Genomic DNA, 15767 nt, shown 5'->3' with positions numbered 1-15767 from the left:
ACTCGAGGATGAAGCCAGCGGCCACAACGGGGAAACCCCTGGGTCCCCTGCGCACTTCCAGTCCCCAGTTTCCTTCTGAGAGCCCCGCCCCTGCCTCCTAGGTCCCTTGGGTTTGCCTGGATGAGAACGGTTTTGGGGGTGGAGTCAGACCAAGTTTAAACTTTTGTGTCACAAACTATGAGTTGATGACCTTGAGCAAATTCTTACTGCCTGTGCCTCGGTTTCCCTCATATAAGAATAACTTCTTGCCGAGAGCCCTTGAAAGCACAGCCTGACCTGAAACGTGAGGATGGCTTGGGAGAGTCACCTCAGTTCATGTTGCCTCATCCTGTTGGGAAGAAAGGCTGAAAGAGACCTTCATTGGGCATTCCTTGCCTCCTAACCCTCTGGTTTGGCCAACAGAAGCTCTGATGGACGCCTTTCATGAATCTGAAATATGAGTGACCCCCGTGAAAAGAGGCCTGTCCAAGAAGCCAGCCGCACCATGAGTCTATGGAGTCTTGAGGACAGCCACAGTTGCCAGGGTCGTCCTCAGCCAGCCCAGGATCCTGTGGCTAAAGAAGCCTCAGCTTCCGAGCTGCAGATGAAGGTGGATTTTTTCCGTAAACTGGGCTACTCGGCCTCCGAGATCCACAGTGTCCTGCAGAAGCTGGGGGTCCAAGCAGACACCAACACAGTGCTGGGAGAGCTGGTGAAACATGGTTCGGCTACTGAGCGAGAGTGCCAGGCCTCTGCAGACCCCTGTCCCCCGCCCCCTCTGGTGCCCCGGGGTGGAAGCACTCCCAAACCTTCCACTCTAGAACCCTTACTCCCAGAGGAGGACAAGGAGGGCAGTGACCTGAGGCCCGTGGTCATCGATGGAAGCAATGTGGCCATGAGGTAGGTGTCACTTCTGTGGAGAAGACCTGTGCCTCTTCCTTTGGTCTGGTGAGGAAATTCTAAAGCTCCCTGGCAAGTTCCACCATATGCCAGGAGGATTCCCTTAAGCCTTAAAGACTTCCTTGGGGGTGTTTCCTGAGTGTCGTAAGAAGGAAATCAAAAGCACCTTGATAAATGGGAAACGGGGACTCAAACACTGCCTTCTGTGCCCAGAGTATACCTTGTGCCATGATCTCTCCTGGGACCAGTCCTTTATTTGCCTATGACACGAGGCAGCACGGTACAGGGCATTAGCCCGTGGGCTCAAGAGCTTTCTGGGGGGAGTCAGTCACTTAGCCAGTGGAGCCATTTCTTCACTCTCTTGTCAGACTTTCCACTCAGGTGGCCCTTGTGGGGACAAAAAATGCATAGAACGTGGAGAATTACAAGTACTCAGTGAACAGCTGTTGTCACCATTCTGTGGCTGAGTCCTCTGGGACCTCCTTTTCCTAGACTTGAGCTCCCACAGAAGCTTATTAGTTATTGAGAGCTTCCTAGCCCTAACCAGCTGTGACCTATTGGCCAGATCTGGCTCTTCAAGATGCCTGTAAGTAAGCAGGTGGCCTGATGCTCTGGGGCTCAGGTGAGCTCTGCTGGTGTCTATACTGACTGCAGCTGCTTGGGCTAGTCCGATCTCTGGGGGGAGGGGGGATTCCCAGACTTCAAGGCTTGTCCCCTTTGCATATCTCTCAGGGAATGGGGTGTGGTGAAGACAGAATATTTGCCAGGCTACCTCTGACCTTAAGGAGGTCTGACTTCTCCCTTCCATCTTAGGCCACACCCTCCAGCCCTGCTTTCTCCCAGCTCCCTGCACAGCAGTGGGCTGGTGAGTCAGGACTGGGTGGATGGCTCACAAGGAAAAGTTCCTGTTGGCAGGGATGGGGGAGACCCCAGCAAGAGAGCAGGAAGAAGGGAATTCTCTTCTCTACTTGCCCTGAGGGCTCTGCCAAGTAGGCTGCCCAACTCGTCCTGCTGTCAGCTTCTTCCCTACCTGGCATTTGGTCCCAGCTACTCCCCAGCCCAGCTGGGTCAAGTGAGCTGTCCAGCTGGTACATGGGGGTCACCCTTCTTCTACCACCTTTGGTCTGTACTTTTTGAGACAGGGTCTCTCTGTGTACCCCTGGCTGTCAGGGACTCGCTTTGTAGACCAGGCTGGCCTCGAACTCACAGAAAACCACCTGCCTCTGTCTCCCCGGGTGCTGAGATTACCAGTGTGTTCCACTGTGTCCAGCTCTGTCATCACATCTTTAAAATAGGCTAATCCTGGGTGGAAGGCTGAGAAATGCTGGCTCCCATGCCAAAGGGCATCAGGTCCAACTGGTACCTTGAGAGTCAGGAGTTTTCTCTGAGGTTCTGAGCTAGGGTAGGAGTTAGGAAGGGTCTGACTTCCCCTGGGAGTCATGGGCTGGGTGTTTTGAGTCTTGTGGGCAGCCATGTGCTGTGTGTGTTTGTGTTCTGGGCAGGGAAAGGAGGGGCCTGGATGGGAGGAGGGGCAGTAGTGGAAGGGGTTCAGGAGAGCTGATACGGAGGAGACAGAAGGCCATGCCCGCCTGTCTATCTGCTGGGGGTTTCTGAGCTGGGGTGGCCACGGGAGGGGAATTCCAGCCTCGCACTTCCTGTCTCCGCAGCTGCTTGGTTCCTACCCTGCTGCTCCCCACACACCAGGGCAGGCCAGCTAGCCTCCACCATATGCAAATCGTGGGGAAATTCACCTCCTGTTTCCTTCTAAGGGAATTTTCCTCCACTGGGCCCAGCCCAGGCAGTTCTTTTCACCTGGGGAGACTAGCCCTGCCTTGTCCTTGGGCAGGAACTCTTCCATATACAAAACCCATCAGGCTTGGGGTGGGGCAAGGCGGCTAAGCTGGGGGCCAGCAGGGTTCTGTGGGTGGGTGGGAGGAAGTTGGCTTTCCTGGGCCAACCAAGCTTCCTGCATTGCATGAGCTAGCTGAGCTGTCCAGGCATTCTGGGCCTCAGGCCTTAGCTGCTAGCCCTGCCAAGCCTAAGGCTCCCCCTGCCTCGCCTCCTGAGGGAGCATCCCACTGCCAGCCCTGCTGAGGGGTAGGCTTGTCAGTCCTCACCCAGGGTTTTAAATGCCCAGAGGCAGTACACAACCTAAACAAAAACAAAACAAACAAACAAACAAACAAACAAAAAAACCCTGGCATCTAGATTCTCAAGCTTGGCTTTGCTGGTCGAGGAGAGGTCCATGAGTCCACAGAGAGGTCAGGGGACATGTGGACCCTGCACACTCGGACAGGGAGCCCTGGGGGTAGATACCTACCTCACATCTTGGGGAGACAGCAGATAGCCCAGAGAAGAAGACAAGTGTGATGGGTGGCACTGGACACTGTGAAACCACTGTCTGGGAGCTGCCCTGGCCCGTGAGAGGGGGCTTCTCAAAGGTTTTGACATGTTACCTTGCTTCCAGAAGGAAGAACAAGAATCTGCCGAGAACTGGCCGTCGGTTCTCTGGCTGCACGGATGCTCCTTCCTCTCCATGTACAGGACACACATCAGTGATACTTGAGAAACTGGCTTTTCTCTCATATAAACTTTGGGTCCAGTAGCCCCACACCTGCCTTCAGTTTTCACCTTTTAGCACTGGCCAGCACTGAAGGGTGACGGTCTTGGTAGACTCCATGCCTTTCCCAACCATCAGGGCTCTTGGTACCTAAGCAACAACAAGAGTGAGTGATGCTGATCACCGGCTGCTGTGTGAGCCTGGTGACTAAGTATCCCGCTCTGGACCATCCAAACGGAGGGGAAGGGGATGGTATTGGCAGTGTACTTCTTCTGGGCTTGCTGACTGATGATTCAGTGCAAAGCACAGAATGGCCAGGTTTGCAGCTCCCAGTGAGTGTTAACTCATTATGAGCAGGCTGCATGGGACACAGGGGACCAGGATGGTGTGAATACTACCCTGGGGATGAACTTTGTTTCTCCTATAATTCAGAGACTTCTAGACCTTGGAGGCTCACCTCCAGATAGCCTCCATGCCACTAGTGTCCCACTTCCCACTCTGTGTTCTCTTGGGGCTCCAGCTATCACTCCCCCAAAGCTACCCACAGGATGTGGTCTGCCATGGACTTGCCTCTTTTGCGTAACATTTATTCTGTTTTATTTGCCAAATATGAGTGAATCGCTCCCTATGGAGCTAACAAGAGGCAGAGCTTGCTGGGGAGGGAGCCCCAAGCCCCAGCACTCCCAGGAAATCCACCTTGCCAGCTGTTTTTGGCCTCATGCCTTAGGGAAGTTTGTAGCCCTGGCATGAGACGGCTTGTCTAAGAAAACTGCTGTCCACCAAGCTTGTGGGCAAAGACAGACCAAGGCAAGCAGCCATGTTTAGCTAGAACAAGGCCAAGGTCTGATGCCCCAGCCCTTCTTGTGAGTGAGCAGAGTACCTCAGCAGTTCCCTGCCAGGGATCGTGCCCTCCCTGGGTCAGGGAGGGGCAGGTCTACTGGGAACCAGCCTCTTAAGAGGAAAAAAGGTGGCCTTTCACTTTTACAGTGAAAAGTTCCTTGAGTTCCTCCTGGCTCTGTTATTTCCTGACCCCCTTGTGGAAGGGTGACTCCCCGTGCTCCTTCCCTGCACCCTCTGAGGACCCAAGTTGAGACCTTGTGCAGATTGAACTTTAATCCAGAACAGTCTGGCTTCTCCCGCTTAAGGTGGCTGGTGCCTCCACTGCCTCCTCCACTGGTGCCACCCTATGTAGTGTTGAGGGAAAGAGGTGACTCAGCCTGCATGTGCACATCTATGTCCCTGTGGTCCCTGCAGCTTGGGTGGGGCAGGATCCCCAAGTCTCCCATCCCCTTTCCCCACCCCCAGGTATGTTGCAAATGGCTCGACCCTCCCCCTCTATGTGGGGAGCCAGTGTGGCTAGATTCCTGGGTGGATCCACGCTTTCAAGAGATGGAATCTTAGGGAAAGTCCCAACTAAGGCTGGCCATCAGGCGCTGTGGGAACCGGCCCAGGGACAAGGCCTTAGGTCCTACTGGCAGAGGGCCATGGACTGAGTCCTCCAGCTACTCAGCAAAGCCAGACAGGGCTAGCATGTGGCCTACTTCTCACTTCTGCTCCGGCCTGGGTGACCACAGACTGGCTACCTTGTTAGCTAACCTGTCCCTCCTTTGCCAGCCATGGGAACAAGGAAGTCTTCTCTTGTCGGGGCATTCAGCTGGCTGTGAACTGGTTTCTGGAGCGGGGCCATACAGACATCACCGTGTTTGTACCATCTTGGAGGAAGGAACAGCCTCGGCCAGATGTACCCACCACAGGTATGTGTGCCGTCTGGAAGTGGGACAGCCTCGCTGTACCAGGGACCCTGGTGCTCCCCAAAAGAGCCCTTGAACAGGGCCGGCACCTTCTAGGCTGTAAGCAAGAACCAGCCTATCTTTTTCCAACTCCTGTGGCCTCCAGCAGCCCAACTCAGACAGCAATGGCTAGAGGTCACGTTATGTAGCCTCTGGGTGTCCCCCTCATCCTGCTGGAAGGGTAACCCCTCCTTCAATAGCCCCAGTGGGAAAGGGGCAGTGTAGCTTCATGATCAAGACTGTGGGTGCTGGGCCAAGAAGACAGGGTAAGAGGCTTGGCTTCAAGTAACTCAGGCAAGGGAGGGCCTAAGTAGCCATGGGCCTGAGCCGTGGGCTCTTCAGCCGTGAAATGGGGCAGGGTGGAGGTGCACTGACAGCATCCTGCAAACACTGCTGATAGAGCAGTTGCGGTGGGAGGTACAGGTGTGCTCAGCCCAGTACAGAGTGAGTGTCCCGCTGCAGCCCCAACCCCCATGAGAGCCCCCCACCTGGAGGAGGAGGGAGGGACAAGTGGCAGCTTTTTTAGAAGCCTGCAAATCTGGGCCAGGCTTAAGGGGCTCTTGGGTCTCTTCTGAACAGAGCTGGGAGTGTTGTTCTGAGTATGCAGGGGACAGGGCCAGAACACTTCTTCCTGGACCCTGGGGTACTGGTCAGGTGCACAAGCCCAGAGGGGAGCCAGAAGCACCACTCTAGGCTCCGCACTGCTGCTGAACACGATGGAGCTGCGTGCAGGCACACTCGCTCGCCACACAGCTGGTTCCTGTCCTCTTGAAACTGGTGGGAATAGCCTCTGAGCCTGGCCACCATGAGCCGTGGAGCCCTGTGGGTCTGTCTCGGGTGTCCCCAATGGGCCATGACCCGCTCTTCCGTCAACCCCTAGACCAGCACATTCTGCGGGAGCTAGAGAAAAAGAAGATCCTGGTGTTCACGCCATCCAGGCGTGTGGGTGGCAAGCGTGTTGTGTGCTACGATGACCGCTTCATTGTGAAACTGGGCTTCGAGTCCGACGGGGTGATAGTCTCCAATGACACATACCGGGACCTCCAAGGCGAGAGGCAGGAGTGGAAGCGCTTCATTGAGGAGCGGCTGCTCATGTATTCCTTTGTCAATGACAAGTACGTTACTGCTAGAGGGTTGGGGGAGATCCTGGGGGTGGGTTCTGCTGGGCCCAAGGTCTGGGTTGCAGCTTGGAGGATGATATGGGCCAGTGGAGCATCTTGATAGGGGGCTGAGGGCTGAAGCTAGCTTGAGATGGGCCCAGTAAGTTCCTAGCTGGCTCTCGAATAATGGCAGCTTACATCCTAAGATGCAGTTAGCTTGTGGCCTCCGGATAGCCTGAGAGCTCCCAAACTAGGAAATGCCCTGAAGGGGAGCCTGGGCTATATACCCTCTGCACTGAGGGATCTCCTCCTCCTTTGGAGTGACCCAGTTGCTAACTATAAAAAGACTTCTGGGGCATCTGCAGGACAGACAGTTTCGGGGCTGGCTGGCTAGCCCTTTCCATGGTTCCTCTTCATGACATGTCTCCTACCACAGGTTCATGCCCCCTGACGACCCTTTAGGACGGCATGGGCCTAGCCTGGACAACTTCCTTCGTAAGAAGCCACTGCCTTCTGAACACAGGAAACAGCCATGCCCCTATGGTGAGACCCAGCTCCACCCTCAGTAACCTTTTTAACCCTACCTGTACTCTTGCCTGCCTCTCCACTTAGGCCTTCTTGTGCCCTCATGGCTTCCTTGTGCGGACCACCTGTACTAGGCCACCTCAATCCTAAGTCTCCCTGTGTCTCTTGCTCCCTCTGGCCCCATTTAGAGATGCTTTTTGTTCTTGCAGGGAGGAAGTGTACCTATGGAATCAAGTGCCGGTTCTTCCACCCTGAGCGGCCAAGCCGCCCTCAACGCTCTGTGGCTGATGAGCTCCGCGCTAATGCCCTCCTCTCACCCCCCAGGACTCCAGTCAAGGACAAAAGTGGCCAGAGGCCTTCCCCTGCCTCTCAGCCCAGCTCTGTGTCCACAGAGGCTGAACAGGGCAGCCTGGATGGGAAAAAACTGGGGGCCAGATCATCCCCAGGCCCCCACCAAGAAGGCTCAACCCAGACCTTTGCTCCAGCCGCCAGGAGCCTCCCTGTTAGTGGTAGCAGCTTCGGGCCCACAGAGTGGCCCCCACACACCCTGGACTCGCTCCCATACACCTCCCAGGAGTGCCTCGATTCTGGCATCGGCTCCCTGGAGAGCCAGATGTCAGAATTATGGGGGATGCGAGGAGGCAACCCTGGAGAGGCGGGCCCCATGCGGGGCCCCTATGCTAGCTATCATACCTATGGGTCTGAGCTCCCAGCAGCACCTGCCTTTTCTCCCTATAGACAGGCCATGGGTGCTGGTCACTTAAGTGTCCCCACTGACTATGTGCCCCCACCGCCTACCTATCCCGCCAGAGAGTACTGGTCTGAGCCATATCCATTGCCCCCACCCACCCCAGTCCTTCAGGAGGCCCAGAGGCCCAGCCCAGGGGCTGGTGGGGGCCCCTGGGGCAGGGTAAGCCACCTGGCCAAAGAAAGGGCCGGTGTATATACCAAGTTGTGTGGTGTCTTTCCCCCGCACCTGGTAGAAGCGGTGATGGGGCGCTTCCCGCAGCTCCTGGACCCCCAGCAGCTGGCCGCTGAGATCCTTTCTTACAAGTCCCAGCACCTCAGTGAGTAAGCCAGAAGGTGGCTCAAGGGGCTATCAGGCATCACAGATCGGTCTCCAGCCCCTGGCCCTCCCTGGAAGCTGGACAGAGGGGCGAGTGGACCAGGCAAGGGAATCCTCAAACCAAAGATACCATAGGATTGATTCTGGCCCTGCGGCACTTCTATCTATCCTGCATGGGTCAGAAGCGATCACCCTGTTGATACACATTGTATCTCTGTCATTTAAGGAGACGCTGCCGGTCAGGCCGTCCATCCGTGGCTGATGCCCAAACCCTCTTTTTTTTTTCTCAGAGGGCAGGAGAGGGAGGCCTTGGGGAGCAGAAGCCTATGCTGGACCCCACCCTCCACCCTGTCCCTGGGACGCCGGCACCACCGGCTAGTTGGGCACCGTGTGCCTGCCCTCTGAGGCCCCTCTCAAGCCAATGTGGCTTCATCTCTGTTCACAGGGCATGAGGCTTCATGTTAGTAAGCAAGATGCTTCTTATAACCCACCCGCCCGCTCTGCCCACCTACCCCTTTGCCCCATCAGGGCTCCAAGGCCCTCTGTTTCCACACTTGCCCCTTCCCCACGGGTGGGAGGACATATGTATGCTGTGTACAGATACAAAACTTATGTGGAAAAAAAATGACAAAAATAAAGGATACTGCAAGTCCTTGTAAGAGGTAGTTGTCTTTGCTGTGATTGGGGACTAAAGCTGGTCTGGAGTGACAAGCCAGTGGCCAAGTGGCCTCAAGTTTTTATACCCTGAGAGAGCCATTTGATGTCATTCCCTGTCCTCAGAAAGGAGGGTTTCCAGAAACAGTTGGTCCCTTGGACACAGAAGGTGACAGGTGCAGGAAGCAGAGGGCCCTGTGGCTTCAGCTGGATAGGGTACCACTGCGTGGTGACAGGATGGAGCTGTTTCCTTTTCTGTGCTGACGAGAACTGAGGGTAGGAAATAGGGAAATGACCTGACAGATTATAGCTGTAGAGGGTGGGGGAATCTGAGTGGATGAGGGAGCTCTCCTTCCAGATCTGCTGTGCGTCCAAAGAACCAGGGTTGCTGGGGAGGGCTGGGGTAGCTGCAGCAGCTTGCAGAGGCCTTGCCACTTACTCTACCAGCTGGAGCAAGGGACTGGCCCTCCCGGGCCTCAGTTTCCCCATCTGTGAAATGGGAATACTAATGGCAGCTACCTTACAGGCTTGTCATAATTCAGTGAGAGAATACGTGCTGGGTGTGTGACCTGCCTTCTGCCACACAGGAACTGCTCATTAAGAGGCCTCAGTAAGTGTGACTCCTGTGGGCGGGTTCACAGGGCTGACCCCATCCACTACGTCAATCTGCTCATCAGCCCAAGACAAGCCCAGGCAAGCTGATACCTCCTCCCTCCCTCCCTCCTCCCCATTCCTACCTCAGAAATGAACGTGAGTATTAAATATTTTAAATGAAAGGCTAGGCTGTCACACAACCCCCAAATCAGCCAGGGAAAATGGAAAAAATTACAGCTTTAATAATCCCACCTTTGAACAATTCCTCTGATTTGTGCCTAATGGTCGGTGCGGCTTATAGTGTATTTTCTGTTTTAAAAAACGACTTCGGTACAGAACAGCTGTGAAGCTGGGGAAGAAAATGTCACCCCAGGGACCCAGCCCACCAGCTCCACCCCTCTTCCCTGACCATCTTTTCCACAAGTTCCTGCTTAAAGGAGGGATCAGGGTGCACTGGCAGGCTTGAGCTGGGAGCCTCCCTCCCACAGGGTTCCAAAATGTCTGTCCCACGCTGGTTTCTCCCAGCCTCCCTCAGGAGCTTTTCTCTGCCCAGGGAGCCGGTGATACCTTGCTTATACTTTACAACAGGAGCTATTAGATTTTCGAGTCCAGGACTCTGGGAATGTAGCCAATCATGTGCTGAGTTTTAATGCTCAGCACCTGGCGTGGGGCATACGCCTGTATTCTCTCGGCACCTGGGAAGGAGATGCGGGAGGGCCAGAGGTTCAAGGTCATCTTTGGTTACAAAGCAAGTTCTGGGCCAACTTGGCCTGCGTTAAGAGCCTGTCTCAAACTACATGAAACAAGACACACAAACACTCCGATGTACTCTCAGGTTAGAGGGCTGTTTATGGGCATCTGTTTGTCTTTACAGGACAGGAAGCTATAATACCGGACAGTCTGGTTCATTATCAGCTGTTTGGCAGTGCTGGGTGACTTACCCAAGGTCCCGCGGAGGAAGGCAGGCTGGGGCAGGGCTTTCAGTACTTGTCCCTGATCCCAACACCTGACACCAGTCTATGGTGACTCAAGCCCTTGTAGAAACGCGAAGTGAGGTTGCCCTCCAACCAGGACAACTATAATGCCCACCCATTCCGCTGCTCAGCTGTATTCTCAGAAGAGCACAGCGGAGCTTGGGGGACTGTGAGATTGGGGGCCCTTTGGAAGTACAAGTGGGGAACTCTCCCACTTGTTTCCCTAGAGTTGAAGTCATCTGCCGCTGTGGGGGTGAGAGCTGGGGTGAGCCCACAGGCAGGCAGCGGCACTAGTGCCAGCTGGCTGTGGCTTAATGTTTAGAAGGCAGTGCCTGGCTCTGCTGGTTCACTGACGGGAACCAGTGAGGACTACAGATTCACACTGTAGGTGCCAGCTGGGCTCTGGGGAGGAGAGGGTCTGACGCCTGCCTGGCACCCATGCTTCCTGACAGCATAGTCAGCTCGGCTGGACTAGCCGGCCACAGAGCCATGTCTCCAGGACTCTTTCTCAATCTAGCTCCCAGCAGGGCTACCCAGGCTTTTCTTCTCTGTAACTTGCTTCAGCTTTAAATCCAAAGTTACCACCACCTCTTGTCCCCCTGGTCCCACTAAGGCAGCCTGGCAAGTGGCACCGAATCACAGGCCCTTGTGAAAAGGAGACACTCTCCAGATGTTACCAAAGGACACCTGGACTACTGGCAGCTAAAGGCGGTGAGGCCCCGGTTCAAGCCCCACTCCGTGCTGCGTAGCCCTGAGCAGGCCCTGGCAACTCATCTCAGGGCCTCAGCTGCCTGACCCACAGTGATCCACGTGTGAGATTTACAGGCAGAGGGTGACAAGGACAGAATGTGACTCCTGAGACCAAAGCTCAAGTCACCAGGCATGCTGCAAGGGATCAAATTCCAAGTAGCTGCCCCAGCTGCTCTTTCCTCTGGTTTTTCCTGGTTACTTGAGCCAAGAGGCTGATGGGGAAACTGGTGTGTATGCAAATACCCACGGTTGGGAAACGATCCCTGGGAGCTGGGCCTTTCCACCCTCCCACTTGCTCCAGCCGGGTACTGACCCCCTAGGTCCTTCAGCAAGTTCTAACCCCACAAGATGAATGCCCTGGTGGTGGTATTGGGGGGAAGGGGGAGGCCTGCCTACTCAAAAGCCAAGATGACTGCAGTCTCCTTTTGCTTGTAGTCTGAGATGGGAGATCTCCATACTCCCCCGTCAAACTGAGGCAGCCCAATATGGAGCGAAGGACCCCTGCTCCGGATGTCACTGTCCACTTGGTCCCCATCAGGGCTTCTTTGGGATATGGGAAGACCTGGCAGTCCCTGAAGATCCTGGATAAATAGACTAAGAACAAAAGAGCCACTGTACAGAGTCTAGGCGGAGCCGCTGACTCCCTAGCCTGTTGGTGTCTTTCAGGGGGTTAGGGTAGCCTGCAGTGGTGGTGGTGGGGGGGGACAAGGCCAGCACCCATGTCTGAAGCTCCATTTCCCACCTCACCACCAATGTCCTATGCCCAGCTTCCCCAGGAACGGCCTACGCATGTTAACCCCAGTCTCAAGGATGAAGAAGTGAGCAGACAGAACTTGGGCCAGGGAGGGGGACTGGGGATAGGGGTGGGGGTGGGGGAAGGTGGGGGGGTGGGGGGGAAAGAAAGCTGCATCAGCTAAGCCCTGCCAACAGGAAGTTGGCTCAAGGACCCCAGAACCTTTGTCCCAGGTTTCTTCATCTCCTGGCCCATCTTCCGTCATTGGCCCATAGCAGACTGGGTGGCAAGAACCTGTCCTGGGGACCTCCTAGTTCATGGGAAGGGTGTGGGAGATCTGGCTGAGGGATGCAGAAGTAGGGCCCTGTAATTAAGGAAGCCCTAACTATCCTTGGCCATGGCATGTAAATCCTTCCAGTCAGTTCCTGGAGGGGGGAGGAGGCCCAGCCTCTAACCTAGGGTGTGCCTCCTGAAGCTGTCCTCAAGGCAGCAGCTGGTGATCCTAAACTGCCTGCCAATTTAAGAAACAGCTAGGGAGACTCCTGTGGGAGGATTGGCTTAGCCGCCCCAGCCCACACTACACAAGGCATGTAGCACCCTGCTGCCACCTTCTGGCAGCTCCTGGTACTACTGCCACTGCCTGGAGCCAGTGGCTTGCTCACCTGGAGCTGCTAAGGCCCCAAACTGCTGGTGTCTTTGGCGGGGGGGGGGGGGGGGGCGGAGCGGGCGAGGGTAGGAGTGACTACATGGGGTTTGAAATAACGCACTGTGGAGATATGGCTCTGTCTGAGAGAATATGCAAACAGATCAGTAACACAAGAGACTCCTTTTGGTTTTTGTTTTGGATGGGGCCTCAGGGTCTCAGTATGTTGTGCAGGACTACCTACCCTCTTACCTCAGCTCCTAAAGTACCTAGATCACAGGTCTTTTTTTGGTTTTTTTTTTTTTTTTCTTCCTTTTTTAAAAGATTCATTTATTATGTATATATGTGCTTTGCCTGCATGAACTCAGGACCTCTGGAAGAGAAGCCAATACTCTTAACCTCTGAGCCATCTCTCCAGCCTGCCCGCTCTTTCTTTTTCTTTCTTTCTTTTGAGACAGGGTCTCTCTATGTAGCCTTGGCTGTCCTGGACTTGCTTTGTACACCAGGCTGGCCTCAAACTCACATGGATCTACCTGCCTCTGCCTCCCTGAGTGCTGGGATTAAAGGTGTGCGTCACCACAACCAGCAGGTCTTCTATCTAAGCAGTAAATCTTCAGACATGTGCAGAAAAGTTCTGACTGTCCAGGCAATGAATTATCCAAGAAAGATTCTTGGCCGGAAAGTAGAGCTGAGTGATTAAGCATATTTGGTCAATATGTGTCAGCCCCCTGGTTCAACCTTTAGCAATACATGTTGTACACACACATGCACTCATATGTGTGCACACATGCGTGCATGCACACTCGCACATACACACAAACTGGAAGAAGAATCAAAGAGAAAAACATACAATTACATTTACTTAATAAAATCACCATGACCTGCCATCCCAAAAGATCTGAGTCCCAGGCCAGGCGGTGGTGGCACCCGCCTTTAGTCCCAGTACTTGGGAGGCAGAGGCAGGCGGATGATCTCTTGAGCTTAAGGCTAGCCTGGTCTACAGAGTGAGTTCCAAGACAGCCTGGTGTCAACATTGGAGGGGACCTGGTACTCCAGGTTACCTAAGAAAAACACAGCTTTGGACTCAGCAACTCCACTAATTTATCCCGAGCCCTCAGATGTAAAATAATGGAAGGCATTTACCACAACAGCCAAAGCTGGAAACCATCAACACCCTCAAGAGAGTGCTAGCCTAGGAAACTGGCACGCGGCAGTGGAACAGTAGTCAGTAAAACTGAGGCAGCTGTCCATTTGCGATTGGCTTTTGTTTGGTTTTCTGGGTAGTGTGAGATAGAAAGCTCCTCCCCCTGCCTCTGCTTCCCACTAGCTGGTTGGGATCACAGGTGTGCATGCACCACTGAGCCTGGCTGTGCATGTATGTTTTTACATTTGTGTGTGCACACGTGTGTGTAGGAGTAGGGCAGCCGGAGGGAGTCAGTTCTCTGCTTTCATGGTGTGGGTCCTAAGGATGAAACTGAGGTCATGAGGCTGGGCTGCAACTGCCCTCACCTGGTAAGCTCTCTCCAACACATGACAAACGGGCACTTGCACAGATGAAAACAATTTCACTAGCAGCAGTTTCTTGTGGTTCAACCTAATATTTATTTATAAATTATCCACATGTACCAATGAGCTAGTATTTAGGTGTATTACACAACATGTTCAAAATGAAGAACTACACAAGGCTGAGGTCCAAAGTGAAAACACACCGAAGATCTGACCTTTCCCTCCCACCGCCAAGCCATCCACACCCACTCCCTTTCCCCTGGACACACAAGCAAGGGCCAGCACCCATGCCACCCCCCACCCCCCACCCCGCTTCCTTTCAGACGCCCAGAACCACTGACTCCACACAACAGTGCTTAAAATGAAACCTGTACTTCAAATCCTGAGACTGACCCTGAAGATCTGGACCTGGGAAGACGCGTTATGAAGACAAGGAATAGACCGACATGTCCTCCCCTACACTGCTGCCAGCTCCTCTCATGTACGTGTACATACACATACACACACACACACACACACACACACACACACACACACACACACACACACACGCGCGCGCGCCTCCTTGGCACTATTCACAGCCCTCTGCTGGGAGGAAGTAGTGCACACAGAGCAGCGCCCTCCACTTCCTTCTACCAGAACATCAAGTCATAGCTTCTGAAAAGATTGGCAAGTGCGCAAATGCCTTAGTGAGTTGGAATAAGGCTGAGGGTGGGAAAGTCCAAACAGGTGCAAAAACCAAGCCAGAGAGCGCTTTAAAGCCCCGCACCAACTACTTAACACAAGTGCAGGCCCCGGAACGCTTCCTTTATGCTACAGGGCTGGGGACGGGCACATCACTATCTACACTTCCTGCACCCGGGACCAAAAGCTCATGTTTCGAGGTGAACACCCTACTGCCTGCATCCTACTCTTGAAACACAAGATTTTCCTGAAAGTGAACAGTATAAACACAAGCATGGAGAAATGGTTTAGCCTGTGCAAGGCCAGTTCCCTTTCTCCTGGCCCGACGAGGCTCCCGAGACCTGGGGTCTGTCTGGGCCAGCACATCAGCTTTGAAAGCTTTGTTCTTGGTTCACACTGGCCTTGTCTCAATTCCCAAGATTCCTAAGGTCTCTCCTGTAGACCCCCAACCCCGTACGCTGGTCCTGCTCCCCACCTTCTCCTCATGCACCCCAGGAGTGTTGGGAACACTGATGTTAAGCAGAATGGCCCCCTCCTCAGTCCTTGGAACAACAGTATGCTTGGCACTCCCATGAAGCTTCGCACTAGAGTGTCCTCCAAGTATGGACAAATATGTTACCCAAAAGGCCAGGTCTTATCGTACAACTACCTGAGGTCAAGGGCAAGCTCTTCCTGTGTTAGGAGTGCAGAGCATCAGGTGGCAGAACCAGTGTGCTGCCTGCTATGCCTTCCCTTTGTCCTTCAGGGGGAATCACCTCCTCTTCCTCTTCTGCCTGTGCCATCACACCCAACTCAGGAGCCGGCTTACTCCTTTAAACCAGCCGCTCCCACAACACGTTGGGCTCTAGTTGCCACTGCAGTTTAGGGACCCCCGGCTGGCAGGTGCAGGCAAAGGCTGGCCTGGCCAGTGAGATTAGTGTACATTTGTGTAAGCACATCGTTCTTGTAAGCAAACTTGGTTGATAAAGTTACTATCACAGCATAGTTCAGAGAGGCAGGAACCCAATGGAGTTGGTCTTTTAAAAAAAGAAAGGTTTCTTGTAGCCCAGGCTGACCTCAAACTCCCAGGGACGACCCTGACTTCTGATCCCTTCTGAGAGCTGGGATTAAAAACTGTACCACAGGGCATGGGGGCGCACACCTTTAATCCCAGCACTTGGGAGGCAGAGGCAGAGGCAGGTGGATCTCTGTGAGTTCAAGGCCAGCCTGGTCTACAAAGCGAGTTCCAGGACAGTCAGGGCTATTACACAGAGAAACCACATCTCAAAAAACAAAAAACAAACAAGCAAATTTTAAAATCGGCACTGCC

The 15767-nt window shown here is 54.1% G+C and overlaps 1 protein-coding gene across 1 annotated transcript; it reads left to right on the top strand.

Moving 5' to 3' along the window:
- The first annotated feature begins 287 nt into the window (after positions 1 to 287).
- On the top strand, positions 288 to 8666 carry Zc3h12a (zinc finger CCCH-type containing 12A). The gene is made up of 5 exons (XM_051171353.1): positions 288 to 879; positions 5054 to 5193; positions 6110 to 6344; positions 6766 to 6872; positions 7064 to 8666. Exons 1-5 carry the CDS (start codon positions 437 to 439, stop codon positions 7927 to 7929), a joined length of 1791 nt encoding a protein of 596 aa, XP_051027310.1. The 5' UTR covers positions 288 to 436; the 3' UTR covers positions 7930 to 8666.
- The last annotated feature ends 7101 nt before the right edge of the window (positions 8667 to 15767 follow it).

Source organism: Acomys russatus, chromosome 29 (assembly GCF_903995435.1).
Source record: "Acomys russatus chromosome 29, mAcoRus1.1, whole genome shotgun sequence".
NCBI classification, from domain to species: domain Eukaryota; kingdom Metazoa; phylum Chordata; class Mammalia; order Rodentia; family Muridae; genus Acomys; species Acomys russatus.
Note: the sequence above shows the minus strand (reverse complement) of the source record. Positions and strands in the feature narration are given on the sequence as shown.

What these genes read in the sequence shown, in the direction of transcription:
- Zc3h12a (XM_051171353.1), top strand. Translation starts at nt 437, where the DNA reads ATGAGTGACCCCCGTGAAAAGAGGCCTGTCCAAGAAGCCAGCCGCACC. An exon ending in TATTCCTTTGTCAATGACAA is followed by an intron (nt 6,345 to 6,765) that starts GTACGTTACTGC and finishes CTCCTACCACAG; the next exon opens with GTTCATGCCCCCTGACGACC. An exon ending in GAAACAGCCATGCCCCTATG is followed by an intron (nt 6,873 to 7,063) that starts GTGAGACCCAGC and finishes TTGTTCTTGCAG; the next exon opens with GGAGGAAGTGTACCTATGGA.